At 55.1% G+C, this 24572-nt stretch overlaps 1 protein-coding gene and 1 non-coding gene across 2 annotated transcripts; one reads left to right on the plus strand and one right to left on the minus strand.

The window, feature by feature from the left end:
* Positions 1-242: 242 nt before the first annotated feature.
* Positions 243-17836, plus strand: WDR5 (WD repeat domain 5). Its single transcript, XM_064371728.1, has 13 exons — positions 243-452; positions 1152-1260; positions 1608-1681; positions 2297-2386; positions 2605-2694; positions 2909-2992; positions 7837-7892; positions 11671-11717; positions 14075-14150; positions 14910-14943; positions 15285-15359; positions 16092-16179; positions 17439-17836. The coding sequence occupies exons 1-13, from the start codon at positions 372-374 to the stop codon at positions 17537-17539; spliced, it is 1005 nt and encodes a 334-aa protein (XP_064227798.1). The 5' UTR covers positions 243-371; the 3' UTR covers positions 17540-17836.
* Positions 17837-24200: 6364 nt separating this feature from the next.
* On the minus strand, positions 24201-24326 carry LOC135272981 (U6atac minor spliceosomal RNA). Its single transcript, XR_010340874.1, has one exon. It is a non-coding gene; the product is annotated as a U6atac minor spliceosomal RNA (small nuclear RNA).
* Between the last annotated feature and the right edge of the window lie 246 nt (positions 24327-24572).

Below are 24572 nucleotides of genomic sequence, written 5' to 3' on the forward strand. Positions count from 1 at the left end.
CCCCTGTTCTGCTCAGCAGACTGCCTCTGCCACTGGGACCCTCCATCCACATCCCCTGTGTGACTTGGCCTCGGCCCCTGTTCTGCTCAGCAGACTGCCTCTGCCACTGGGACCCTCCGTCCACATTGCCTGTGTGACTTGGCCTCGGCCCCTGTTCTGCTCAGCAGACTGCCTCTGCCACTGGGGCCCTCCGTCCACATCCCCTGTGTGACTTGGCCTCGGCCCCTGTTCTGCTCAGCAGACTGCCTCTGCCACTGGGACCCTCCATCCACATCCCCTGTGTGACTTGGCCTCGGCCCCTGTTCTGCTCAGCAGACTGCCTCTGCCACTGGGACCCTCCGTCCACATCCCCCGTGTGACCAGCGCCAGCCATGGCAACGGAGGAGAAGAAGCCCGAGACCGAGGCCGCCAGAGCACAGCCGACCCCTTCGTCATCTGCCACTCAGAGTAAGGTGCGTGCCCAGGAGCCCTGTGGTGTTTTCGGGGGCAAATAACGCTTAGAGATTCTTGAAACATTTCACACTCCTAAGTCTAGCCTTCCCTGCTCAGTTAAAGGTCACTGCTATTTTTTATTTCCTGACCACATACCTAATGAATGCTTGTGACCTGCTGTGTCAGGTATCCCAAATCCGTCACCTGGAGGAGGGAAGCTTTATCAAAAATACAGATTCTTGGTCCTGATGGTAAGAGTCTCTGTAGGACCCAAAAAACATTTCTTCATAATTGCCCCCACCCCGACTGCGATCTGATGCACAGGCAGAGCTGCAGACCCTCTTGTAGACCTTTAGCAAAGGGAGCGGGGCCTCAGGTGTGTTGCGGGGCAGGTGGGGGGTGGGGCTCGCTGGACCAAGGTCGGGGCTGGAGGGGCCTCCTGTGCTGTAGCAGGATCAGAGGTGGGTTTGAGGTGGGGTCGTGCCTTGAGGGGGCCTCAGACGTTTCTGGCTCGGCTGGTGCTGTTGGTACTGAGGTCTCAGCGGGAAGTAGTGGGCTCAGATTTAGATCTGTTCCATCTGAAAAGTGATGCCACATAGAAATTGATGGAAGGCACTGGTCATGTGGTTTTGGAGCTATAAAGATCTGAGCTGAATCCAAACTGGTCACGAGCGGAACGCACAGTGGTGGTGATTTTTGCTAACTGATCTCTCCTGCAGCCTACACCCGTGAAGCCAAACTACGCTCTCAAGTTTACACTTGCTGGGCACACCAAAGCGGTGTCCTCCGTGAAGTTCAGCCCGAATGGAGAGTGGCTGGCGAGTTCATGTACGTAGCACTGAGGCCCTTAGCTGCTGGAAGAGGCAGTCTGGGCTGCAGACCAGAAACCATCGAGGGGGCGGCTTGCTTCCTCACCTCCTGCTCCGGGCCGCAGCGGGTGATGTGTCTCCTCCTGGAACTGTGACCTCAGAGCTGGTTGAAATTGCCCGTGGGCCCGGGGAGGGAGGAGAAGGGGGCTGGTCATCTCTGGCACGTGGCCGTGCTGAATGGGTTCTGAGCTGTGGGGTTCATGCTGATCACCAGGGGCTCATGTGGGAAAAGCCCAGACTTTGGACTCTGGATGACTGGACAACTGTGGCCTGCTCCTAGCCTCAGATTCTTTTGTTTTCTTTCAGCTGCTGACAAACTCATTAAAATTTGGGGCGCATATGATGGGAAATTTGAGAAAACCATATCTGGTCACAAGCTGGTAGGTTTCAGCCCTGTGCAATGAAGTTGACTGTTGAACAGTGTAGCTCCAATGAGCAAGTGGTCAGGGCTGTTTTGAGAATGGTGTGTTCAGGTTTAAGTTTTCCCCCTCTTTTTTCCTCTCTTTTTTTTGAGATGGAGTCTCGCTCTGTTGCCAGGCTGGAGTGTAGTGGCGGCATGATCTCAGCTCACTGCAATCTCCGCCTTCTATGTTCAAGTGATTCTCCTGCTTCAACCTCCTGAGTAGCTGGGAATACAGGCATGCGCCACCACACCCAGCCAATTTTTGTATTTTTAGTTGAGACAGGGTTTTACCTTGTCGGCCAGGATGGTCTCGATCTCTTGACCTCATGATCCACTCTCCTCGGCCTCCCAGATATTCTATTTAATGCCAGATACACGTGACTTCCCCAGATGAGTGTCTGTGAGGCTGGCAGAGCTGCAGAAAGCCTGCTGTTTTCCTCCCCTGCAGTGTGTCTTTTGTAAGGTTAACGCTAGTAAGAGGATTTCCTGAGGGCAGTGGGGATGTTTGGGATTTTGCCCACAGGTCCTATTCTGTCCTCTTACTGCCCAAGTTACTCTGTCCAAGTTACTGACCCTGTTTTTTCTCCCCAAGGGAATATCCGATGTAGCCTGGTCGTCAGATTCTAACCTTCTTGTTTCCGCCTCAGATGACAAAACCCTAAAGATATGGGACGTGAGCTCGGTAAGCAACACTCAGTGCTCCTCTCCGGGGAAGACTGGCTGCAGGGGCACGGGGCGTCAGGCAGGGTGGGTGGGCGGAGACTGAGTGGACTTGGGGATCAGCCAATCACTGGTGGGTGGGCGGGCATGCTCTGAGCTGTGAGGCATTGATGACTGTGATCTGATACTGTTGTTTCCAGAAAGATCCACTGGAATAATCCCAGTAATACTCTGTTTTAGGGAAAATGTCTAAAAACCCTGAAGGGACACAGTAATTATGTCTTTTGCTGTAACTTCAATCCCCAGTCCAACCTTATTGTCTCAGGATCCGTAAGTGTGGCTGGGTGTCTTCCCTGGGGGTGGTCGTGTCAGATGTGGGAGGGTTGTTGAATTTGGTTTTGGCAACCATGGAGAAGGCAGGTGGGCCCTGCGTCTCTTCTGTGCTGCTTGTGGGGAGGAGGGGCTCGGAGCTCTTGGGTTCTGGGGAGGTTTGTCTCCTCTCCCTTCCCTGTAAAAATCACTCTAATCTCTTCCTTTTATTCAGTTTGATGAAAGTGTGAGGATATGGGATGTGAAAACAGGGAAGTGCCTCAAGACTTTGCCGGCTCACTCAGATCCAGTCTCGGCCGTAAGTTGCTCTGACACAGATGGGGTGGTGTTGGCAGTGCGTCCCCCTGACACTGGATGTGGCCAGCTGTCTCCCTGGTGGACATAAGCCTGGGTGTGGCCTGTGCCTAACTGATTCCTGCTGTTATGCCAAAGTCTAAAGCAATTAGGCTGGAGGCTGGGACCTGAGAGATGAGTCCCGTGTGCAGCGGAGGGATGGCGACGGGGTGGTGAGGTGTCAGTGGGGTGCCCTGTGGTGAGTACCAAGGGGCCCTTCGAGCAGGCTGTGGGGGCGGTGGCCACAAGCATTCAGGGGGCAGTGCACCTTGAACGGATGCATGGGACAAGAAGGGTGCAGGCAGAGAAGGGCACTGGGAGTGGGAGCAGGGGTGAAGTGTGAGTTTTGAGTGGAATTAGCTTTGACTGGATGGGCGGGGATGACCCAGTCCTGTGGGAACTGTTGGAAGCTGGAGAACAGGCTCTGCACAGGGACGTGTCCTGCCATTTTGCTGTTGCCATGCCACTGTGCAAAACAGATGACCAAGAGGTTGGGCGTGGTGGATTGCTTGAGGTCAGAAGTTTGAGACCAGCCCGGCCAACACAGTGAAATATCGTCTACTAAAGATACAGAAATTAACCAGGCAGGGTGGTGGGTGCTTGTAATCTCAGCTACTGGGGAGGCTAAGGCTGGAGCATCTCTTGAACTCGGGAGGCGGAGGTTGCAGTGAGCAGAGAATGTGCCACTGCACTCCAGCCTTGGCAACAAATGCCCTAGAGTTAAACTACGCGGTATCATAAACTGCTCCATTTCACAAAGTGGCCAGAAGGTTCTTTTGTTAACAAAGCTCATGAGGTAGTTTCAGGGCCAAGCCTGCCCTTCGTTGAGAAGCAGAAGGAATGGTGGGTGCATCGTCCGTCCCCTGCTGCCTGCCCATGTCCCTTTCACTTCCTGTTATCTTGGCGGTGAAGGGGTTTAAGCATTTTTACCCTTGGAAGGCTTTGCCCAAGTGAGATGGTGGGCAAAGCCCTGATGCAGACAGGACAGATAGTGTGTCAGGCTGAGGCGGGATCGCGGGATCAGCCTCGCACACAGCTGGGCCATGTGACCCTTGCAGGCCCAGAGTCACTGCTCTGGGGAGGCTGTTTGCTGTGGGGATGGCGCCTTGTGGCCCTGTGCATGCCACTGTGTGCTCGCGGGCCCAGCCCCTTGGTGTCAGTCTCCTGCCCTCCGGGGGCACCTTGGGTCACAGCAGAGCCACTTTCAGACTGGGATTGACAAATGAGCACTTGTGAAGTCACCTGAGAAAGGGGTTCACCTGGCTGCCTTAGAGTTGGAAGAAAGAATTCTGTGAGCATCCTAGTGGCCAAAGAGAGCTGCATGTGGGACTCGTAGGTGATGGGTAGGATCTTTCTCTTTCTCCTACAAAAGTGGTGTTGCTCATTAAGAACAAACCAAACCAGGGTGAGTGCCATGCCTCCCACCTGTGACTCCAGCACTGTGAGAAGCTGAGGGAGGAGGATCCTTGGAGACCAGGAGTTTGAGATCAGCCTGCGTAACATAGTGAGACCCCGTCTCTATACAAAAAGCAAAAAATTAGCCAGGCAAAGTGATGTGAGCCTGTGGTCCCAGCTACTCGGGAGGACAGGGTGGAAGGATTGCTCGGGCCCAGGAGTTTGAGGCTGTGGTGAGCAAGATCACACCACTGCACTCCAGCCTGGGTGACAGAACGAAACCCTGTATCTTAAAAAAGAAACTAAAAAGGTGACCAAATGTGGGAGGTAGAACATCAGTTCCCTGAGCCACCCCTGGGGTCAGCTGCCAGGAGATGAAGTCTATCCCTCTGTGGTCTTCTGCTTTGTTTTTCAGGTGTGTAGTTTCCAGGGTGGCTCATTCCTGTCCTATAAATAACTGGTACTGGAGACCACAGCTGCTGTTCCGCAGCTGCCTCCACTGCAGAGAGGTTTTGGGGCTTTTTTTTTTTTTTTTTTGATATGGAGTCTCACTCTGTTGCCCAGGCTAGAGTGCAGTGGTGCGATCTTGGCTCACTGCAGCCTCTACCTCCTGGGTTCAAGCGGTTCTCCTGACTCAGCCTCCTGAGTAGCTGGGATTGATTACAGATGCCCACCACCACGCCTGACTAATTTTGTATTTTTAGTACACGTGGGGATTCACCATGTTGGCCAGGCTGGTCTTGATCTCCCAAAGTGCTGGGATTACAGGCATGAGCCACTGCGCCCGGCCTGGGCCACTTTTGATGTCTGCGCACATCTGTGTCCTTGGACTGCTGGCGTGGGCCTGCTGTGTGAGCAGGGACTCTGCCTGTCGCCTCTCAGTGGGTGCTTATGTGTAATTCTCACTTAGGCAGAAAGGAGTGCAGAGGGATCCTGTTTGCACGGCTTTCTGTGCATCTGAGACAGTTTCTGCAGGATGGCCTTGGAAGGGCAAATGCAGCAGTCAGGGGATGTGTTTAGCTTTTTCATAGGTACATTTTACAGCCTTAGAGACTTTGAGGCATGTGGCCCCCTTTTTACTGCCCCCTATCCCTGTCCTTCCTCAATCCGGGTTTGCCCTCTCTGGCCGGGGCTCCTTGGCCAAGGGCTGCTGCTGACCCCCATCATCCATAGCCCTCACGTCCTTGTTGAACCCAAGACCTGTGTTTTTCTTGCTCTTGAGCTTCTGCTAGTGCTTGTCTGCCCAAGTCGGCTCTCCAGAGCACTTGGACCCCTAGCAGAGGGGTCTTGCTATCCCCAGCTGGGTTCTGACTGGTTGCCTTATCTATTTCTTAACTATTTCTTTTTTTCTTGAGACAGGCTCTCACTCAGTCACCCAGGCTGGAGTGCAGTGGCATGATCTTGGCTCACTGCAACCTCTGACTCCTGGGTTCAAGTGATTCTCCTGCCTCAGTCTCCTGAGTAGCTGAGACTACTAACACACCCGACTAAGTTTTGTATTTTTTGTAGAGACAGGGTTTTGCCATGTTGGCCAGGCTGGTCTCCAATTCCTGGCCTCAGGTGATCCACCCGCCTCGCCCTCCCAAAGTGCTTGGATTACAGATGTGAGCCACCGTGAGACCAAGACCGGCCTGCCTTATCTAGTTCTCCCTAGCACTTAACTTTTCTGGCAGCCTGCTGCTGGAATGCAGGGGATGGGCTGTGTCGCCCCTTGCGCCTCAGCGTGGGTGGATGGCAGAGCCGGGCCCTGTTTGCCAGCGGGTAGCGTTTGGATGCGGTGAAGAAACTGAGCAAGGCAAGCATGGAGTTGGCCTTGTGAGCTCTGGGGACCTGAGCTGACTCACTACCATCCAGCGGATGGTCTTGATAAAAGATGGTTTTGCAGATTTAAAGGCAGGGGTGAATGTGGTTAGATTGATCACTGTGCGTTAGAGAAGCACTTTGAGAGGCTGCCGACCAGATGATTACAGTGGAGCAGCCTGTCAGCAGAAACAAGTACTCCCCTCTCTGCGTCTGCTGGAGAATGTCTTCCAGGGCCGCGGCACCCACATGCCCAGCGCGGAGGCTGCCAGCTGCATGGTGACCCAGAGCTGAGGGCTGTGTGAGGTACTTGCAGGTTTCATAGACCTGCTATAAAAAAAGAATAACAAGTGTCTTGTAATAACTTTTTGCGTTGATTGTGTTGAAATAATGTTTTAGATACATTGGGTTATGCGCTATCAAACTAGTTTCACCCGTCTTTTAAGCTTTTCTAATGTAACTGCTAGAACAGTTAGAGTGGCACGTGGCTGGCGGGCTCTTGCAGAGTCTAGCCTAGTGCTTCTCCGGGCGCAGCAGCAGACAGAATGCCCCGGCGACCTGTTCGAAATTCATGTTCTTGGGCCCCGGCCTGGACTGGTCACATCAGAAGCCCTGGGGTTGGGGCCTAGTGGTCTCTGCTGTAACTGCTTGAAGATGCCTCTGATGCATGTGGATTTGCCTCTGGGGACACATGGCAGTGTCTGGAGGCTCAAATAAAAATGATAGAAATTTATGATGAACCTCTGACTCCTGACATTGTGGATTTTGAATCCGTTTGTTCTAAGATTCAGTTGGAAAAAAAGAAAGGAAAACCCAAGCAGATCGGTTATAAGACAGGGATTGTTGTCAGCTTGCGGTTTCTTTGTTGGGCTGCGGCCAGGACCTCGTGGGTCTTGAGGACCTCGTGGGTCTTGAGGACCTCTGTGTGTTATCAGCTCTCTTCTCCACGCTCTCCTCGGCCTGTTTCCGTAGCCGCATGCGCTGTTTCTTCTACTGGTAGTGGATCTTGGCTTCTCTCCTGACTTTGTATCATTTCATTTTATTACTATTAAGCCATGGGAAATGATTTTTAACTGTAATAACCCTGTCAAGCTGTCCTCACAGCAGGGCAGATAGACAGAAGCTGCTGCTCTTTTTATGAGGCGGAGTGGGACTTTGTTGGTTGTGTTTGTTTCTTTGCAACAATATATCTTGGCCGGGCGAGTTGGCTCAGGCCTGTAATCCCAGCACTTTAGGAGGCTAACTGAGGTGGGCGGATCACGAGGTCAGGAGTTTGAGACCAGCCTGGCCAACATGGTGAAACTCTATCTCTAATAAAAATACAAACATTAGCTGGGCGTGGTGGCGGGTGCCTGTAATCCCGGCTCTTCAGGAGGCTGAGGCACGAGAATCTCTTGAACCCAGGAGGTAGAGGTTGCAGTGAGCCGAGATTGTGATACTGCACTCCAGCCTGGCGCCACACTAAAGAAAAAACAAACCAAGGATCGAACGAAAAGAAAACAGTAACTAACATCCCAGTTTTGTTGTTGTTTTTTTTTTTGAGATCAGGTAAGAAGCAGTTGTGTCCATAACTTGAAAGTAAGGTTTTGTCTCTTCTCCCTCCTCCATTCTTAGGTTCACTTTAATCGTGATGGATCCTTGATAGTTTCAAGTAGCTATGATGGTCTCTGGTAAGTGAAAGCATTTTGCTTCATTAATCAGTGAGTACTTACTGAGGGCCAGCTCTTGCACTGTTCCTGCATCTGGAGGTACAGCAGTGACAAAAGACCCAAGTCCTTAACTTCTGAAGCTTCTTTGCTGGCCACACTGCAGACACATCAGCAGATACGCACAGCAGTTTCGGGGTTGACGGCACAGGTGATGGGGCGGTGTGCCTCGGAGGATGTGGCTGTCATTAGGGTGGGTCAGGGAGGGCCTCCTCCATCAGACTTCAGCTCCATGTAGACACTGACACGTGCACTTCACATGCTCATGGAGAATAGGTGTTTGAACGGGAGGATGTTGAGTGTGCTATTGTGCCTGGTGAGGAAGTGTCACCATCCCGGGCAGGTGAATCTGAGCAGATGACAGCATAGAGAAGGGCAGGAGGAAGAGGGACGGCCTCCTGCAGAAAGCACACGTAGGTCTCAGCAGGTGTTGTTTGTAGCACTTGGACTTGGCAATCTCGGTGTCCAGCACTCCTCAGGAGACAGGGCAGTGGAGCGGCAGATGTGAACTCAGCGAAATGTCTAGTGGGAGCATGTGGCGGGAGTGGAGTGTTTAGACTGTGTTTTGGATGTGGGGCAGACAGCATCGTAACTTGTTCAGATTGGTCACTAGGGAGGAGGGGGACGGTGGCAGCTACTGGCTGAATTGAAGACCTTACTAGGACTTCTTGCAGGGAACCCTCAGGTGGACACGCACACTCGAAATCTGTTTCCCAGTCTGACTGCAGTGACTGTTGGCAAGGGGTCCCCAGGGGTCCCAGCTGTAGTCACCATGCATGGTCCCCTCATCGGTCTTGAGTAGACGGGTCTGGTGGGTCTGGTGGGAGAGGGTCGGAGTCAGAGCTGCACCTGACCACCAGGCTTCCCATGGACTCTACGGCACACACTTCCTGGCCATTACCTTGCAAGGTTCAAGCTGCAGTTTCAGCACTGTGATGGCGTTTGGGGCTGAGGTCACTGGGATGTGCTGTGGCAAAAATGAAGTCATATGGAGCCCCACATTGGCCAGTAGTGGCCATGGTTAAAGCCATGGATTACACTTGACCATTTAGCAGCTTATTATAAAGGATACAATTTGGGAACAGCCAGAGGGAAGGGGCGCACAGGGTGAGCTATGGGGGAGCATGGAGCTGCCAGGGCCTCTCTGGTGCCACCCTCCCAGCCCCTCTGTGTATGTGTCACCAACAGGGAAGTGAGCACGGGACAGTCTCAGAATTACTCATGGACCCAGCTCTAAGAACTTTTTAAAGAAATCAGAAGTGTACCAGGGAAATCAGGGAAATGGGGAACAAATGAGGACACTGATGAAATAAGGTGTATTCTTTGATGAGACTGGTGATTAAGACCCTTTACACCCGTAATGTAAAAAGCAAAATTAACCAGATTAGAAATAGGAAGTGGGTGGAAACGCTGCAGGAGAAAGAAGCTTGTCCAGGCTGAGTGGCCTCAGGCTGCAGCAGCAAGCCTCGTCCACACTTCTAAAGGGACCCAAGGCATGGCTCCTGGAGGGACCAGCCACTGCTGAAGAGGCTGGAAGGCCTAAAAATAACATCATTCCCTGTGACCTTATACTTGAATCCAGTTAAATATCGAACTGCTAAGCTCCAAACTTTTCCAGATCACAGATGGGAGGGAGCTCCCTGGTTTATTTCTTAGGATTTAGCATGACCTTGCTACCTAAGCTTTGATTACTGGTCCCAAAGGAAAACCAGAGAGGGCAACTCACTAACGAATCCTGATGCCAGGGTTCCAGAGGAAGTAGTAGGCCTCTGAGCCGCATGCACAGAAAGGAATTTCCACAGCCGAGCAGTTCAGTATTCATTATTAAATAATGAAAGGATTATAACACAAACATCAGGAAACCTATTATCTAGTTGTACCAACAGATGAACGGTGTTAAAGGTCCCTGTGAGTAGAGGTCCACCCTTTAGCAAGATAGGCCAGTATTGTTGATTACTCACTGGTAACTAGTAATTTTCATCATAGGTGGTGACATGCTAAAACTATTTCTGTGAAAATCAGAAGCGAGACAGGCATGCCTATTTCCTGTGGTACTCAGCATTGTTGGGAGTTTCTAGCTAATGTAAGAAAATGAAAATAATAGTCGTATGAAAACTGAATAGAGAGACACATCTTTGTAGATAGGGGCCGGATGCAGTGGCTCACGCCCATAATCCCAGCACTTTGTAAGGACAAGGTGGGTAGATCATGCGGTCAGGAGTTTGAAACCAGCCTGGCCAGCATGGCGAAACCCTGTCTCTACCAGAAATACAAAAATCAGCCGGGCATGTAGTCCTAGCTACTCTGGAGGCTAGGGGAGGAGAATCACTTGAACCTGGGAGGTGGAGTTTTTTGTGAGCTGAGATCCTGCCACTGCATTCCAGCCTGGACCACAGAGCAAGATTCCATTTTAAAAAAATAAAAAAAAAATTTAGAAGCCACCGACACGGTGCTTTTCAAACCTTTAACCCTCTGACATGGGCACTGTCAGCCTTGCTTTTGAGGCAGGGACACACGTCCCTCAGTTGGTGAGCGCAGGACCCAGACCGCGTGTCAGCTCTGGAGTCCGGGCCTGGAACCGCAGCCCTGCTGGCTACGTGGTGTGATCTCGCATTTAGTGCCATCACTGCTTGAAAATGGACTGTTCTTCTTTATACTGGGAATTGCCAGTTAGAAGATGGGAAAAATGTTCCCAGTTTAACAGTGACGAAAATGCTAAGATGTTCAGGAATGCAGCTACTGAGAAAGAGCAGGACTTGTGGAGGATACGGGAAGCGGAACTGAAAGGACACTCGAGGTGTGAGGTTAGGAGACCAGGCCCTCGTGGCCCCGGCAGCTCCCGGAGAGGCCCTGTGGGTGCTTGTGGAGCCGGAGGCAGTGAATTTAAGGTCCACGGGACGCAGGACGGAACTGTTGCTGAGAGAACTGAGAAGATGCAGAGTTGGGAGGAGAGTTGCTGCTCTGGATTTTAACACCCTGAAGTGGCTGAGGTCCACTGTGGTCCCGTCCTGGATGACTGAAGTGCGGGCGGAACAGGATGGGGGTGTGCAGAGTGGAGTGCACCGGGGCCCTCGCAGAGGCCGGCTTATCCATGGGTGAGAGATGGAGGGACCCTGCATGGCGGCCATGGAGTCTTGGGCTTGAGGAACAGTTTGTCCACGTCTGTCCCAAGCCTGTGCCCTGCTGCTGACATCTGTGCGGTGGAAGTGTGGGTGCTAACAGTGGGCTCTGCTTCCAGAATGTGTCTGTATGGGCAGAAATCACAGAAACCCTGGAATTGGAACAGTGTAAATGCCTGGCCCATCCCTTCTGGGAGTAGTCCAGAAAACCGCTTACAATACTCTTACATTTTTATTTAACAAAGAGCCCCCTCTCCCTGCTTGCATGTGTGTGGCAGGAGAAGCCCTGGGCTGTGGTGCCCTTCTCCTTGGCCAGGGAGGTAGAGAGAGTGACAGGCTTCCCCTCTGTGTTGGGGTAAACCGCGGCTTGTGGGAAAGAGATCCAGCGGTCCCCACACACGGTCTGTGCGTGTGCGGCGTGTGTGGCCTGTTTCTGTTTGTGTGTATAGTGTTTAGTCTTTGTCCCTAGAATAGAAGAGAATGACTGTTAAATGGGTGAAGCATAACTTTTAAAAAAACACATCAGGAAAAGCGTGCTTGGCCCAAAACTGAGATCTGATTCCCAGCAGCCCTCGCGTGATCCTAACTTGCCTGCTTACACTTTTTTTCTCTTTGCTTTGAAGTCGCATCTGGGACACCGCCTCCGGCCAGTGCCTGAAGACACTCATCGGTGAGTGCGGCTCTTGGCCCGCTGTGTTCCCTGCCCCTGTTCTTCACTAGCTCATCCTCCCCGCTCTGCCCTGGGCCTGCCCCTGCGGGAGGAACCTTCCTGCTTGTCTGACCCTTCCCGCCAGCTCCTTCTGACCACTTGCTGGCTCTGTCGCTCCTTCGAGTGAAATGTTCCTGCCGTGGCCTTTCTTCTCTCGGGCCAGTCTGGGGCTCCTCAGCCTGTGCTGACAGGCCTCACTCTGGCCGCTCACTGGCGTCCTCTGGGCACCCCCATCGCCTCCTGGCTTCAGGCCCCTGCTATCGTGCCAGCCTCTCGGATTGTTCCTTGAGTAGGCGGGGCTGAGCACCTGCCCTGATACACACCCATCTGCTGCTGGTGCTGCCGAGATGGATGGAGGTGCCCTGGGAGCACGGAGGACTCCACACCTGGGGGAGGAGGGGAAGGAGGGACATGGCATGGCGTGGATGGGAAGGCTGGCTGCCGGGCAGGGTGTAGCCAGAGGGTCTGTGATGGCCCGGGGTTTCAGCTGCCCCTTGCAGGGCCTGCAGGAGGGGGTGGAAGGGTTTTCATCCGGGGGGTGTTCATGTTTGAGAGGCCTAGGTTAGAAGTGTGGGATGGGTTGCCCCTTGAAGGGGTAGCTGGGTGGCGAGGATGCGGGGGATGGACCCACGTGTGGGGAGGCGCCCCTTTTGCGCCCTTCTTCCCCTGCTCCCCGGTCCCCTGTCTGTTGTAGCCTGCTGGGCCGGCTGAGACCAAGCACCATAGACTGGGAGGTTTTCAGCGGCAGAAATGTGTTTCCCCAGAGTTCTGGAGGCCGCAGTCAGGCTTTAGGAGGCCTCTCCTTGGCTTAGAGATGCTGCCTTACCCTGGCTTCACACCGGTGTCCCTGGTGCTTCCGTGTGTCCAAATGTCCTGTTGTAAGGACACCACCCTGTGGGCCTCATTTTCACTTTGTCACCTCTGAGGCTCAGGAGGCCTGGACTTCAGCATGAGTTCCCTTGCCAGGGCGGTCTTTGTAGCTTCCAGCCTTGTGGGGCCAGCCTTTTGCCATGCATCCCTGTGAGCGAGATCACACTGCCCCTGGTGTCCCCTGCCTGGGCCACCTGTGCTCAGCTGTGTGCCTCGCTGTCGTGTGAGTGCACATGACCCTCACGGCCACCCTGCGGGGAGGGGTGTCCTCCTCCTGCAGAGAGGCCCATTTGCTAGCCCAGAGCTCCACAGCAAGCAGGTACACGGACCAGGATTCGTGCCCAGGCACAGGTGGTTTTGTGTGCCCCTGAGCCAAGGGGCGCAGCGCGGAGGGGTCGCTGTGGAGCAGTTTTTCCATCGGCGTCTTCTCAGGTCTAGCGAGTTAGACCGTTGAAGGACTGAGGCAGGTGGGCTGATGCGTTCTCCGTGATGCTCTGTCCAGGCAGCCTGGGTTAGGCATGTTGGGCCACATGCCATCAGCTGCGTTAAGGGAGCCCGGCCCCCCGGCCTTCACTGTGACCTTGGCTTGCCTGGCTGTGTGTTGTGGTGTGGTCCTGCATGGCCTCACAGTGCCTCCCGTGCCTTTTCAGTGTGTGTGACCGGGCTGAGGGAGCGGAGACGGCGGGTGCCTGGCGAGGCCGGGCATCCCCGTGGTGGTAATGCCGAGGGCCGCGTCCTCCCCGGTGCTTGGGACACACCCGTGCCTGCACATGCTCGGGGGCTCTGACGGGGCCCAGGGATGGGGCCTGCACTGGGGCACATTTTCCTTGGGATTCCCTCCTCACCCAGGTGAGGGGAAGCACCTTCCTCCCGTTGTGAGGGTTATGGGGTTGTCACCTCCTGGAAACTCTGACTTTTTCAGCTGTGTGAGAAAGAGCAGCTCTGCTCTGCCCCGCTCCTAGGGCTGTGGGTCCAGCTGATAGGCCTGGGCATTAGCTGTGGGTGTGCAGCAAACAGGTTGGTCTTGTGGGCATGAATGCCCCTTGCTTCGATGACTTCCTAAAGGAGAATTTCAGAGGTGACTTTCCCAGCTCTCCTTGCTGCTGGTGGAGTCATCCTGTGTTGAGCTGTGGATACTCCAATCACGTCCATCCCCTGTGAGGCAGGCAATGCCTGAGAGTGCCCATGGCCCAGTGCCCGAGGAGGCCTGTGTTTCTAAAGTCTGGTGTCGAGGGACGCCCAGGGCATGGGTTTGAGGTGTCAGGAACCTGCTCACGGCTGGTGTGCGGTGGTTAGGCCACCCTTCGGGGCGCCGAGGGGTGGTGGTGCTGGCACAAGTGGTGGCAGCCTCACTAAGATGTCATGCTTGGGTGACGGGGAGCATACACCTCCTGTCCCTGCCCAGTTGTCAGTGCCCGCCCTGTGTCACCTGTCTGTTTTTATTGCAGATGATGACAACCCCCCAGTCTCTTTCGTGAAGTTCTCCCCGAATGGCAAATACATCCTGGCGGCCACGCTGGACAAGTGAGTGCTGCATGGGGCCGTGGGGGCGGGCGGGTGGCCTCCCCAACCAGAGACGCCAGCGTGAGCCTTCGGAGGGCATGGTGTGGGCTTGGTACGGGGTCCAGGCTCCTGCTGGAGCTTCAGCTTCTGGGGAGTGGGCTGTTAGGCCGGAGGGCAGGCCTCTGCCCATCCCTTCCTGAGGCTGAACCTTAGGTCCGACTAAAGGAGGAATTAGGGTCGGTTTTCTGGTTGAGCGACTATGTGACTGTGGCCTGGGCAGGCCCACCTGTCCCACATGAAGGAGTGGGCAGGCCAGGGGCCTCCAAAGCCGTTTCTGGTTCTGACCTCTGAGCACCTTGATCTTACCTCTCACAAAGCTGACGCCCTCCTGGGCTGTCCCTTCCCATGGGTGCACCCTCAGCCCTGTGGCTCCCAGCCTCGACCCCAGTCCTCTGAGGGCTGTGTGGTTGGGTGATAAAACCTGTTTCAACCAAGAGAACTTCCTCCCCACTCTGAGGATGACCAAGTCGGGAATGATAGCACCCATCAGCTTCCTGTTAAAGTCTCTCTTGGAACTACAAATACTTGAGGCTTTCACGTCATCAGGTCGCTGGACTTTGGGCCTGAGGGGCTCCTCACCCTGAAGGAGAAGGGGGTTCCACCCCTGCTGGCTTTGCACCTGGCACTGATGGTGGCCGTGACGTAGAGGCTGCAGAGTTGGGTGTGGGGACAGAAGGGCTGCGTCTGGACATGCCCCTCACCCCGCTTTCTGTCTTACAGCACTCTGAAGCTCTGGGACTACAGCAAGGGGAAGGTGAGCTCCCGCCAGCTTGGGCCCAAGTTGGGCACCGTCCCTGGGTCATAGCCTCTGGCGGGGACAGAGCTGGCCCCGGTGATGACGAAGGAGGGGAGCTCAGAGAGCCATCTCCACTGGGTTTGGTGCGGATTCCTGAATGACTTGGGTATTTGTAGGGTGGCAGTCTGCCAGTTAAAGCTTTGATCATGTGGGTTTTGTGCTTGTACATGTAATATTTAGAGTGCTTTTCAGAACTAAGTGTAGTCAGTGTTTTATAAAACGCTTTGCTTAGAATGTAGAATTATCCCAAATCAAGGGGAACCACGACTCTGTGACCAGCCTGTCCCCTGTCGTTTCAGTGCCTGAAGACCTACACGGGCCACAAGAATGAGAAATACTGCATATTTGCCAATTTCTCTGTTACTGGCGGGAAGGTGAGTCTCCCATAACCGAGAAGCGTCTCGCCCGTTCCCAGCTTCCTCTCCCGAGAGGTCACGCCTGTTACAGGTTGCTTTCTTCCAGAGATGCTTTTCTGCTCCCACAAAACGAATTTCCTGTGTTTGAACCAAAATGTACTGCGCCAGGTACCGCGGACACCTTGCCTCGCTTGCTTCTAGGTCCGTCTCCTTCACAGAGGCAGGCGGTCTGGTGTCAGGCGCTGCTGGCAGTGCTTAGCTCATACCTTCTGAGGGAGCAGGGACCCGGCAGGTGGAGCTCTGTGCACTCAGGGTGTCCCTGGGTGGACGCGCTGGCTCCGAGGCTGTTGTCCGCCCGCCCCAGCAGAGAGGGGAGCATGTTTTCCTGACACCCACCCTGGTCTCGATGCTCCTGTCTTAGACCGGGGGAGATTCTCAGCAGCACACACAGACTCAGAAAAGGGCGACCCGAGAAAACATCTTCCAGCCTGGAAGCCTCCCCTGGGGCAGGCAGGCACCCGGGTTCTTGGAACGAGGCCAGTGCTGGGGTAGAGCAGGCGGGGCTGGCCCCCTTGGAGAGGAAGCCTCATGCCTGGTCAGGGGGGTGCGGGCAGGGCTTTTTTGGATGTGTTCAGGGCCGCAGCCACCTGCGAGGTGGGATTGGGGCAGGGCATAACTGGAGACTGTCCCGCATGCATACTCTCTGACCCGCTTTTCCTCGCCCTCTCTTCCCTGCTTGTCCTTACCTAGTGGATTGTGTCTGGCTCGGAGGATAACCTTGTTTACATCTGGAACCTTCAGACGAAAGAGATTGTACAGAAATTACAAGGCCACACAGGTGAGCGCTTGTTTATGTGGGGACGGTTCCTGCAAGTGAAGCGTGGTCTGCTTGGGTGCTGTCTCCCCTCTTCCTCCTCTGGCCCCGTTTAGGAGCCGCTGCTAAGAGCTCTTGCCCAAGGCATAGAGGTGGTCAGGGCCGCTGCCGACTCAGACCCAGGGCTCCTGGCTTGAACCCCGTTTCTTCCCGTTCTGCCAGGCATTCTGGTCTGGAAGTGTGTGTGGCTCTGGGACTTGAGGTGGTGCAGCCTCTCCCACTTCGCAGCCAGCTCCGTTTCCTGGGTCGAGGATAGTGAGATCATCACTGCCCCATTCTAGAGGCTCTGGTTCCTTTCAGGAATACCTGTTCCTCTCCCAGAGAGACCCCGGCTGCTCACAGCCAAGTGGGCCCTGCGGCAGTGCCAGTTCCTAAGCCACCTAGGTCGCCCCCTCCCCAGTCCCAGCTGCCCCTCACCCTCTGGCCCCTGCGTTTCCATATCTCATCGGGCCAGTGACAGCAGGGGCGTGGAGCCCCTGTGGAAATCTGGGAGACGCTTCTCCCTCCGTGTGAGCAGCTCCACCCAGCCTGCAAGTGTGCCGCCACCCAGCGTCAGCGCTCACACTCCACGGTGGGCCTGGGCCTTCCCCTGCGTCCTCGCCAGCATTCTGGGGTTTGTTTGGTTTACGTAGGAGCTGTAAACCCTTTGATGTGACTGACCTTGCACCAGCCTGTTAGATCTGACCGTCCTGCTTTGGGGGTGGACTTGTCCTTGCTGTGACAGAGCCAGCCCTGAGGGCACTCTGGGGCTCAGCAGTGGTGGGAGGCGGTGAGAGTGGATGGCTCAGGGTCCTGAGTGAAAGAGGGATGTGGTCGACAAAGGACTGAGGGCCTCGAGGGATGGTCTGACTGGGGTCCCTGCACGCCAGCCTCTCAGCCAGTCCTGCTGCCATGTTCCTCCCTGTGGGTGCCGAGCTGCTGCTGCTGCTGCTGGTGGGGGCATGGGGGTATCCTGTTCTACCGGCGGGGTGGCTCTTCCTGCTGCCTTCCACCCACCGCCCGCCCTCCCCGCTATGTCACCCTGGTACCGGCTGCTGTTCCCTCGCCCCCCTCTCCTGGCTTCCTTGTGTTGAGGGTAGGCAGTGGGTGCTTGCCCTGAGACCCCCTGGGTGGTGTGCAGGCGCTACCAGCGTTTCTGGGGGACAGTGGAGCTCAGTCTGAGATGGTACCCACAACCCAAGGCACAGGGACAGCTCTGTTTCTGACTGTGTCTTTGTTTTCAGATGTTGTGATTTCAACAGCTTGTCACCCAACAGAAAATATCATCGCCTCTGCTGCGCTAGAAAATGACAAAACAATTAAACTGTGGAAGAGTGACTGCTAAGTCCCCTTGCTTCCGCGCGAGAGACTGTCAGGAAGTTGACCCGGATTGGCAAGAAACGTGGTGTCTCAGAGCTGGTCCCCCGGGCCTGCGCCTGGGGTCAGGGCGGGGCCGGATGTGAGCCTCCTCTTGGAAGATGATTTGGCCGAGCGGAAGGTGTGGAGCACCGGAAGGTTCTAAAAGTTGCTGGTGACATTTCTTGCCAATTCTAACACTGTCTAGGGAGAAGTTCCTAGCCTGTTGTGTGCAAAACAGTCAACACAAGTTTTTAATTTTTTATTACAAAAGGGTAAAGTTCAATTTATCATGCGTTGTGTTTTTTCAGTAAACATTCTGTATCGTTTTGATATTCATGACCCAGTGCACGCCGTGGCTGGTCACCGCCACTGTGACCCCGGCAGCCGGCTGCCCCCATTCTCTGCTGCGTAGCCGCCCCGGGCTGCGGCCCTGACTCCTCCGTTCCTGCCATAGCCGTTCCTGGTGTCCGCGTCTTTCTGGAAAGCACAGCGTCGTGTGTGGTTTTCTGTGTAAAGAGCCCTTCGTGGCCCACGCACGGCAGCACGGTCATCGCACACGGCGCTTCTGTCTGTCTCACCAGTGTCCCTGCAACAAGAGCACCGCAGACTGTAATAAAAAGGTGGGGTTTTGTGGACAGTTGTGGGAAGCGCGTCCTTGTGCAGCGCGTCACTACGTGGCCGTCTTGGAGAAAGGCTCCCTTTCCTTCTCCGGGAAGGAAAGGAGGCGCCCTGGCTGGCCGCACCTGCTGTCTGAAGACGCCTCCCCTTGTAGGCTGTGCTCAGTGTTGCTGGGGGAGGGGCAGGGTGGGGGGTTCTTAGTTGCAGAGGAGCCAAGCTCCTGATGGGCTCCCGTTGGGATGTTGGGGACACCCGTGGCATGGGAAGGCTCCCTGCATCCATCACTCCAGGCCATATGCCAGTGGGACTAACGTGCCTCGTGAGGGCTGCAGAGCCAGCGCTGCCCCTCGGGTTCCCGTCTCCCGGCAGCCCCAGGAGCGGCTCCTGAAGGGATTGGGTGCTAAGTGAGAGCCTCGCCATCCCAGCCCTCGCCCGCCGCCCACCTCTGCTCCTGGCCGCGTGGCTTCCCGGTGCTCACCTGCACAGCGGTTTATGGCGGAGGCTGAGCAGGAGTCTTTGGGGAGCAAGGCTGAAACCTGAGCCTGTCTGTGGAGACCTTTGTGGTGAGGGCTGCCATGCACGGTGAGGGCAGAGTGGGTGGCTGAGGGCAGGGTGCCTGGGTCTGTCCCACGGGACAGGGCTTTGGGGCAGGGTGGGCCTTGGTGCTCCAGGAAGCCAGCCCGGGTCCTGGGTCTGCAAATGGCCCTGGCCCCAGAGCCCAGCCAGCTCTGCCTCTGTCAGGGCCTGGAGTTCTGGGTGAGTCCTCCAGGTTTGTGGTTGCACCGGCCCAGGGAGGAGGTGGGGGTTTGTCAGGTGGGCTCTCCTGGGGGTTCTCTAGTGGCAGAGGCGAAGGGGGGATTACCTGGGCATCTGGAGATGCCTGTCCCACGGTTTCCCCTGCCCCTCTGTTTCTGATGAGGTGTACAGATGAGGGACCTGGGCTAAGAAGTGAGTTGCCACGACAAAATGGGTTGATGTTTGTCTTTGGCGCTCAGGGTCTGGGCACCCCGCATTTGCCGCCTGTTGTGCAGCTGCCCTGCTCTGGGGCACCCCGGGGGCTGTGAGGCTCCTGCAGTCTCATTCTGGGGGGGGAAACCCACTCCGGGGAGGGCTGTGCTGTGCTGAGTGCTGTATCCCTGAATATAGTTTATTTTTTCTACATTTGAATTCTGTTGTAGATTTATGTAAAAATACTTTCTTTTTGAAAATAAAAATTTTCATGTCTTCTAATTTTGTCCTGTGAGAATTTCTTAAAACGTAGCTGTTGGTGGGGTGGGAGGGCAGCCGCCCTGTGGCTTTGTCCCTGGTGGTGGGGTGGCGTCTGGTGTGCCAGTGCGCCCTGCAGGACAGTCCTGGGTTTTTACAGTAGCCTTAGGAATGTCATCTATTTGTGCTAATAATGTACATGTTTTATATTGATTTTCAGCTCTTCGCTACATACCTGTGTGCTAATTATTGACAGTGGTAGGCAGGTAGGCAGAGACGAAGGGCGCTTCTCCAAAGTCCTGCTGCCACCACTGTGCTGGCAGCTCTTCTAGGGCATGTGCTACGAACAGGAGCTTGCAGGTGGCAGAGTGCGGCGCCCCCAGGTTCCTGTCGCTGCCGCAGGGACTCGCCGCTGTTCCACGGCTGCTCGCGTCACTGTAGCACAAATCCCAGACGTTTCACCACGTAAGTGGGGAACACGTGGCAAAAATAATGCCGTTTTCATGCCAAAAAGTCCCCCCACCCTCTTTATTTATTTATTTTTGAGATGAGGTCTTGCTCTGTTGCCCAGGCTGGAATACTGCAGTGTGTGCACAACTCACTGCAGCCTCAACCTCTTGGGCACAAGTGATCCTCCCACTTCAGCCTCCCAAGTAGCTGGGACCGCAGGCACATGATACCAAGCCTGGCTGCTTGTTTTATTATGTTAATTATTTTATTCACAGGCTAGCAAATTTTTTCATTTTTAATTTTGCAGAGAGGGTTCTATGGTGCCTACGCTGGTCTCAAACGCCTGGACTCAGGGGTCCTCCCACTTGCGCCTTCCGAAGTGCTGGGATTACGGGCATGAGCCATTGTACCGAGCCCCCTAAGATTCTTTACTTAATCTGATGTTCAGATATCTCCTGTTGTCTTGGCATGTTTAGGAAAAGTGTGCGCCTGCATGTGCACACATGCACATCTCGCATGTGTACACATATATGCATGCATGTAGTGTACACCTGCACATGGGTGCACATAAGCATGTTTGTCTATGTGCAGCAAGTCACAGCATGTGTATGTATATGGAGATGTACCTACGAGGGTACGTGTGTGCATAGGGTACGTGTGTGCATAGGGTACATGTGTGCGTAGGGTGCGTGTGTGCACAGGGTACGTGTGTGTGTAGGGTACGTATGCGCACGTGCACAAATGCATGTGCTGGACAGGTGTGTGCCTGTGTGTACACACGATTGGAACTGGATCCAGACAAGATCTTCACCTGCATCTGGTTTACCTCAAGCCTCTATTGGTTTGTTTTTTTTTTTTGAAGACATCTTGCTCTGTCGCCCAGGCTGGGCTGCAGTGGTGTGACCTTGGCACGCTACAACCACCGCCTCCCAGGTTCAAATGATTCTCCTGCCTCAGACTCCCGAGGAGCTGGGAACTTCAGGCACCCATTCACCATGCCTGGCTAATTTTTTGCATTTTTAGTAGTGATGGGGTTTCACCATATTGCCAGGCTGGTCTCCAACTCCTGACCTCAAGTGCTCTGCCTGCCTTGGCTTCCCAAAGTGCTGGGATTACAGACCTGAGCTACTGTGCCCGGCCCCTCTTTAAATCGCCAGGTCCCCCCTTTTTTCTGTACCATGTATCCGTTGAAACCAGGTCGTTTATCTTGTGCCTCCTGGTCTGGTTTTATTTTGCTGAGTGCGGCTCTGTGGGGCTGTTCAGCATCTTCCTGTCTCCTATAACCTGGCAGTTGGGGTGGCAGCCGGCCACGCCTCCTGCTTGATTCAGGACATGGTGGGTGGTGCTGTGTGCGTGTTCAAGGAGCTGACTCATCAGCAGATTGGTTTTATTTGATAAACATCTGTCCAGTCCTTACTCAAGTTTTATGTTTAAAAACTTACAGGAGTTTAAGCCAGGCGTGGTGGCTCACACTTGTAATCCCAGCACTTTGGGAGACCGAGGCAGGTGGATCATGAGGTCAGGAGTTGGAGACCAGCCTGGCCAACGTGGTGAAACTCCATCTCTACTAAAAATACAAAAAATTAGCCGGGCCTGGCGGCGGACGCCTGTAATCCCAGCCACTCAGGAGGCTGAGGCAGGAGAATTGCTTGAACCTGGGAGGCAGAGGTTGTAGTGAGCTGAGATTGCGCCATTGCACTCCAGCCTGAGTGACAGTGTGAGACTCTATCTCAAAAAACAAAACAAAAACATACAGGAGTTAGTGCCTGGGACAGATGTGTCAGGGACACACACACAGGCCAGGTGAACGCTCTCACTCTGCCTGGCATTCTCGCCCTCTGGAGTGCCTTTCTGGTGGTTTCCATCAATGGGATCCAGGCACGGGTGGGGTGTATCTGTGTCATTTAGGAAAAGAAGCTGTGAGCCACATCCCAGCACATCCTGTTCTTCAGCCCACAAAGGAAGCTCTCAAAACACTGGTGGGATAAGGGTGTTGGCCATGTGCATTCACTGTCCCAGGAAGGAGCTACCTTAGGGTTGAGGATGACTTCTGAGGAGTAAGAGGAAAAAAGACTCAGGAGGAGGATCAGGTGTGGTTACCCAGAGGAAGGGCAGAGGATGCTGAATCCCAGTAGATTAATGCCTGCTCCTGGGCCATGCGCTGAGATGGCTTATCACGCCCTCGGGGGAGACCCTGACCCTCAACACGAAGCCCAACGGGCGTGGGGGAGCAGGCGGTGCAGGCACTGTTAAAAGAAAGATTCACTTGGCAAAGATTTTATGTAATTCAGCTAATGAGGGGCCCGGTAACATGTTACAGCCGCTTGAAAGTCCCATACTTATGTAGACAAACAAATGCTGAGACAAACTGCAAAGAAATTCAAGACTGGCAAAAGGTCAAAATCCACCGTAACAATCACATCCCACTGTGCACATTCAGGGTCCTGCAATTTCGAGCAACAGCCAGGAGAGACCTGGACAGCTGCCTAGACTCCTTAGGCTGTGCAGAGAGATTTTCCTCATGCCTGTTTCAAGGTCTCTCTCAGTTTTTCCTGAGAATAGACTCTTCTGCCAAAAGCTTGGTGGGCAGGAGGGAGGGTTCCCATGAGGCCTCTTGGGGAGGGAAATACCAGAATATGGCGTGACCCCGAGGGGAGGGGCTGTAACCGAAGAAGGCCGCCTGGTAGCTGCATTGTCGGGGTGCAGGGGGCGAGCTGGGCTGCGGTTCCAGCCTCCGGGCTCAGCCTTCCTGGATCAGCCCACCTTCTCCTAAGAGCCGCCGGCCTGGCTGTGGCTTTCCCGTGGCGGGTGTGCTGACAGCCCGGGCCTGAGCCCTGGAGCTGCGCTCACTCGCCAGCCTGTTTTCCGCATTCCAGGTCTCAGACCCGGGGACCCTCCAGCTCCCGGGCTGCGCCTCCCGCAGCCTTCGCTGTCTCAGCAGGTGGCGCCGCGTCCTTCCCAGGAGGGGGACTGACACCCTGCAGTCACCCCCGCCCCCGCCCTCCATGGCTCTTGAGCATCTTCTCCTGAACCCGGGGCTCTCACCCGCTCCGTGGAGCCCCGCCCCGGCCCCCGGCCTCGCCCGCCTCAGCCCCGGAGGTATCCCCGCTGCCATCCTTGCCCGCTGGGCTGTTCTCCGGGTGCAGCCGGAGGAACGTTCTTTGAGCTCATTCGGTCCCATCCCTTCCCCGCGCGGGAGAGCCTTCAGGGTCTCGCCCTTGCTACGGGTCAAAGTTCAAGTCCTGGCACCGGTCCCCGGGGCCCCGCGTCAAACGGGCCCGACAGGTCACCCTCTGACCCGGCTCCTGGTCCCCGGTTCCCCTCCAGCCCTGGGGCCTTGCGGGGACCTCCCTGCGACTCGGTGCTCCAAGCTCCTCGCGGCCGGCCCGCGCCTCCTGGGGTCTGGACTTGGGTGTGGACCTCCCCGTCCGCCCCGCTCGCTGCAGCGATCTCCACGGGGCTCGGCGCGGAGGCTCTGGAGTGGCCGGGAACGCGCTCCGGGCGGGCGGCTGATTCGCTCCGTGTGCCCAATGCTGAATTTTCTTTTAATGAATCACTGTTGAGCGGAAACTTCCATCAGGCTTTGAACGAGGCCCCGAATGTCTGCGATGCTGGGGACGCGCCCGTCAACCCGCCGAGACGCCCTGTGGCCGATGCGGCCACCGGGCCCTGCCGGTGTCGGGACGCGAACACGACTCACTGCCAGGGAGGGGCGGTTAAGATGATGGCACAGGCCGGGCTTTGCGGCGGCTCACCCCTTTCATCCAGCACTTTGGGAGGCCGAGGCGGGTCGATCACCTGAGGTCGGGAGTTCGAGACCAGCCTGGCCAACATGGCAAAACCTCGTCTCTACCAAAAATGCAAAAAGTGGCCGGGAGTGGTGGCGGGCGCCTGTGGTCCCAGCTGCTAGGGAGGCTGAGGCAGGACAATCTCTTGTACTCGGGAGGTGGAGGCTGCAGTGAGCCGAGGTCGCGCTGCTGCACTCCAGCCTGGGCAACGGGGCTAGACTGTCTCAAAAACTAAAACAAAAACAAAAATTAGCCGGGCGTGGTGGCGGGTGCCTGTAATCCCAGCTACTCCGGAAGTGAGCCGGGAGAATCCCTTGAACTCGGGAGGTGGAGGTTGCAGTGGGCCGAGATCGCGCCGCTGCACTCCAGCCTGGGCGACAGAGCAAGACTCGAGCTGAAGAAAAAAAAAAAAAAAGGGGGGGCCGGGCGCGGTGGCTCACGCCTGTAATCCCAGCACTTTGGGAGGCCGAGGTGGGTGGATCACCTGAGGTCAGCAGTTCAAGACTAGCCCGGCCATCATGGTGAAACCCCATCGTAAAAAAAAAAAAAAAAAATTCGATCCCCGTACGGGCCACCAAAAAAAAAAAAAAACGATGGTTAGATGCCACGAAGTAGGTGGCAATGCCTTAACCGTATGCGTGTTGTCAGGCCCGAGAGCCTCTTCCATCCTTGTCAAGGGGAGTGCTAACCTTCTCTCCTTTCATACAACACGGGATCCGCTTTTAATCGCTCCTTATTTAGGGACCCAAGGTCCGCTTGCCTATCGCTGAGGGTGACTTTTTGTTCGCTATTCATGCAGGTACATTTACGGAAATGCAAGAGCCCAGTGGGAAATCACAACTGTTTGCATTCAATCTCGTTATTTAATTTGAATTTATTTTAAAAAAACCATCTTTTTTTCGTTTCATAATATATTCATAAAAGCAGCCAATTAGAAGCGGAGGCGAACAAACGGAA

This window comes from Aotus nancymaae, unplaced genomic scaffold (assembly GCF_030222135.1).
Source record: "Aotus nancymaae isolate 86718 unplaced genomic scaffold, 86718_ANA_hifiasm-v0.15.2.pri h1tg000158l, whole genome shotgun sequence".
NCBI classification, from domain to species: Eukaryota; Metazoa; Chordata; class Mammalia; order Primates; family Aotidae; genus Aotus; species Aotus nancymaae.

Excerpts from the sequence above, each read along its gene's own strand:
- WDR5 (XM_064371728.1), top strand. The coding sequence starts at position 372 with ATGGCAACGGAGGAGAAGAAGCCCGAGACCGAGGCCGCCAGAGCACAG. Across the intron at positions 453-1,151 it reads CATCTGCCACTCAGAGTAAG|CCTACACCCGTGAAGCCAAA; the intron begins GTGCGTGCCCAG and ends TCTCTCCTGCAG. Across the intron at positions 14,944-15,284 it reads GGGACTACAGCAAGGGGAAG|TGCCTGAAGACCTACACGGG; the intron begins GTGAGCTCCCGC and ends CTGTCGTTTCAG.